Here is a 4,148-nt window from a genome sequence, read left to right as displayed (position 1 = left end):
TTATCAGTTCGTCGGAATATTTTTTTTTTTTATTAATAAATTTTTTATTTTTTTTATGTATGTTACCGCATAACTTTGGACCACGTCAACCGATTTCGATAATTCGGAAAGGTAGTGTCTCAGAGGTGGTCCCATACTAGTTTGGTTTAGATCCGATCATTGAATCATGAAATATATAGATATATATATATATTTTTTTTTTAAGTCGGTTTTTTTTGTGCTAAAAATTACTTGTTCATTTAAATTGTTGGTAAACCGCCAGTATTTAATTTTACTAAACACCATTGAAAAATTTCCCAGTATTTATACAAAGATTTGGATATTTGGCACTCGGTGTACTTTCATAGAAATCGCACTCCGATGCTGGCGAATCTCCTTTCTTGTACATAAAGGTGCCTGCTATATTGGTTTCAGAGTAATCACAGCTAATTTCCACACAATAATTGTCACCAGAGCATTTTTCACATAATGCTATACCACAGCCCACGAAGGCGGCACGTTCATTTGCCATTGCCGAGAAATGACCAATGTCATGCCAGTTTGCAGCGCTGAAATTAAATAAAAATATATATACAGTGTCGGACAAAACTATTGGCACCGAGAATTTTTCGCAATTTTTGTATGTATCTATGCAAAGTTTTATATTCTAATTTATTCTCGATCATTCTTTATAAAAATTGTGTACATACATACACAAAAAAAATCCTTACTAATATTATAAATCCGAAAGTAAGTTTGTTTGTTTGCTACGCTTTCACGCTTTAACTAATCAACCGATCATCATGAAATTGTCATTCTACATCATTGTACACTGCTGTCATTTATCCCAACTTAAAATAAAGGATAAATTTAATCACGATTAGACAATGGGGGCGTGGCACCTCCCATACAAATGGAATTTTTCATACTGCATTACTCAGGAAATATTTTGGATATATTATTGGAAGTTTGTGTGGAGATATATAAAATCATTATTTACTCAGGGATGAGGGCTGCCACCTTTTAAAAAAATCAAATTCAACTGCAATTAAGGGAGTTATTCATTTCAAAATTATATTATAAAATGGATGTCAAGAGGCTTAAAAAAGCTTTAGTTTGAATAAATTTTGAAAATGGTTGCCACCTGTTGGAAAAGTCAAGTTTAAATTAATTATACGCAAGCTATCTGAATAATTAAAAGATGGTTGCCTAACGAAATATTGTTAAGAAATCAATAGTTTGAAAGTTTTGAATAATCTTTAAGTCTTTCACAAGGGTTGCCACCTTTTTAAAAATTAAATTAAATTATTTTAAATTAAGTATTACAGTAAAAGGCGCGCAATGGTCCTCGCGGTTGATTTGTCGGTGGTGATTTGAGATTTACCCCTGCACAACTCAACCCTGGTGTCTCCGAATGAAGCTTCAACACATAATAATACTGGAAAAACACATCCATTGGGCCAATCATAACACACAAGAGTTCGATATACTCAGTGGTGCAGCAGATCGATTTAATCTGTTATTCACGGCACTTTTTCTAACTTGGCGATTTGCCAAAGTGGATCATAAATAAGATTTTTAGTAATAACTTAACTCCAGCGCCAACTGCAAAGTGAAATTGTGAAACTACAATATCCTGAGAGCCACTCAAAAGCACACAAAAAACTTTATTTAAATCGTTCGGGGCATTTAGGAGGATTTCACTCACAAACACACATACAAAAGAATTATATGTATATGTTTGTACGGTGCCACGCCCTCTTTCCAAAGAGCCCATTTTTCTCCATGAGTATAAGATTGATTTCATATATCGCCGGACCAAGTTCCAGTATTTTACCATGAACACTTACAGAGATATGCAATATGAAAAAATCGGTTTGTATGGGAGGTGCCACGCTCCCTTTATATGTCGAAATTTTGTTTAGCCTATAACCATCCTTGGGGCATCTGGGCCAGGTGTCTGAAATTTCAAGAAAATCGGTGCGGCCGTTTTCGAGTTTTGCGAACACATAAAAAACGGCTTCAAAATATATATTAGTATAGAAGATTGGTATGAATCAAAATGGTTTTGAATATGTATCACAATATGTATCACGTAGGTAGCCATCTTTTTAAAAGGTTAAATTCAAACTATTCAATATTTTAATTGATTTATTATAATATGGGCATCAATCGAAATGGGTTTTCAAGGGCTTCATTTCAATATTACATGGAGAAGGTTTCCATCTGTTTAAAATCTCAAATTCAGTTCAGGGGATACGTTAATTGAAAAAGTATGACAAAGAAAGTTTTTGTTTGAAAATATTTTGAAGATGGTTAAACAAATTTTAGACCTCCTCTTTTTTAATTGAGTTTTCTTGAAATAAATTTTACTCAATAAAGCACGTAGAAATTTCATACTCAGGGTAGCGGGTGAGGGCGATCTAGTATAATAATAAAATCTCTAAACTTTATGCTAAACTAAGAAAAATTGCAATAAATTTGCATTCCAATTTGCAACTTTCTATTCAAATTTTCTAGAAAAATGCTAAGTACGCAGTTCTAGCCCATTTCATTTTTTTCGAACGGTGTTAGATATTTTCTTTCCAAAAAAAAATCGAACATATTTAGATACTTTGTATGCAATAAACTGCGTAAAAGAATTGTCAAAAATCATGGAGATTTTCTAGCAGCTTCAAACTTGTAATTTGTTATACTAAAATTGAATGGGCTATCAAACTGCATATTTCGAAATTTTCTAGAAAATCTGTATAGAAAGTTGGTTTTGGTATGCAAATTTATTGCATTTTCTTGAGTTCTGCACAAAGTTTAGAGATTTTATATTTATGTATATAGAAAAATTTTCTGTTCCAATAATTTTGTTTATACCTGTATATGCATATATACATACATACATATAAAGTAATTAAATCATTTATAGCAATATGTTTCGTTTTAAGGATAAGATTTTAAACTTGGGTCATACAAATCCTACGACTACCTAAATTCTTATTTGTGTGATTTAAAAGACAAGATAATAAACCCAAAGCTATACCTGAAATTCACTAATACATGTACTTAACTTTATGTGTGCCTTTTTCTTGCACTCACCCTTCTGGGAACTTTTCCACCATTAAATTTCCATCGTCCACCAATTCAGCTTCGCTCCACCAAGCCTCCACAGAACTTAGTGCCTCTTGAGACATATTACTGAATTTTTTTCGGCCAGCTATTATGTACAAATTTTGTCCAGCGCCTGGAAACCGTTTCGTGGAGCGACATTTATCGTGCATCATGTGGCAACGTGAAGCATGCTGCCCAGCTATGTATGCCAATTCATCATCCCACAGCACTTCTCGCATACGGCTGGCGATAGGGAATTTACCGCCGCCTTTGAATACCTGCTCACCGCCAGCCAATTTGTTGCGGAGCTCATTGTGGCTATCTACAAATAGTCGTTTTATTTTGTTCGTTAAAGGTGCAAGAGCTAAAAGTGTGCCGTCAATGGGCTAGAGATTAGAAAGGAATCGATCAGTATTTTTGCTGAGGTTTTGTTAAGTGGATATAGAAATACTACAGTTACTTGCCACAGTTTCGGGATGACAAATAATATGTTGCGGATTTCTTCCACAAAGCTCCTTTTGTATCGCCTCACCACAATAATAGTAAGCGTTGGTATCAGCTAAGCGCAGTGCCAGAAAAAGTAACAACAAATCACGGTAGCTTGAAAGCGACATTTCCACAAAACTCTGGAATGCAAAAACTACAGGATAAGCCTACAAAATATGACTGAAATTCACTGCTTGTTGTAAGTGGAAATGATAAAATGATCATATTTTTTTTTTAAGTAAATATTTCAGAGTGACTTTGATAACTTTGAACTAGCGATTGATGTCCATGATACAAACAACAAAGTAATGGAGGACGATAAAGTTCTCGAATCCTTAATCATTACATGGTGTGGATGTCCTATCACCTAGCCAGGTGTAAATAGCAAACGAGATTTTCAAGGAAAACAAACGTATAGGGGCTGACCGTTTGCCAGCGAAGCTATTTAAGTATGACAGGGAGGAGCATGGCAGAAAATTGCTCGAACCAATTCATAGGAGATCCTGCGTACTTCGTCTTATAAGGTTTTGTTGAGCATGTGAAGGACTGAAACCCACCGTCAACTCTTAATTATTGGCTTT

The 4,148-nt window shown here is 34.3% G+C and overlaps 1 protein-coding gene across 1 annotated transcript; it reads right to left on the bottom strand.

The window, feature by feature from the left end:
- Positions 1 to 247: 247 nt before the first annotated feature.
- On the bottom strand, positions 248 to 3,695 carry LOC118736410 (antigen 5 like allergen Cul n 1-like). The gene is made up of 3 exons (XM_036466504.1): positions 3,546 to 3,695; positions 3,070 to 3,467; positions 248 to 548 (listed from the first exon to the last, which is right to left on the bottom strand). The coding sequence occupies exons 1-3, from the start codon at positions 3,693 to 3,695 to the stop codon at positions 275 to 277; spliced, it is 822 nt and encodes a 273-aa protein (XP_036322397.1). The 3' UTR covers positions 248 to 274.
- Between the last annotated feature and the right edge of the window lie 453 nt (positions 3,696 to 4,148).

The sequence above is a fragment of the Rhagoletis pomonella genome, unplaced genomic scaffold (assembly GCF_013731165.1).
Source record: "Rhagoletis pomonella isolate Grant_MI unplaced genomic scaffold, Rhpom_1.0 Rhpom_scaffold_00003, whole genome shotgun sequence".
NCBI lineage: Eukaryota > Metazoa > Arthropoda > Insecta > Diptera > Tephritidae > Rhagoletis > Rhagoletis pomonella.
This window is presented reverse-complemented; position numbering and strand designations above follow the sequence as displayed.

What these genes read in the sequence shown, in the direction of transcription:
- LOC118736410 (XM_036466504.1), bottom strand. Translation starts at nt 3,695, where the DNA reads ATGTCGCTTTCAAGCTACCGTGATTTGTTGTTACTTTTTCTGGCACTG. An exon ending in TTTGTCATCCCGAAACTGTG is followed by an intron (nt 3,468 to 3,545) that starts GCAAGTAACTGT and finishes TCTAATCTCTAG; the next exon opens with CCCATTGACGGCACACTTTT. An exon ending in GTGGAAAAGTTCCCAGAAGG is followed by an intron (nt 549 to 3,069) that starts GTGAGTGCAAGA and finishes ATTTAATTTCAG; the next exon opens with CGCTGCAAACTGGCATGACA.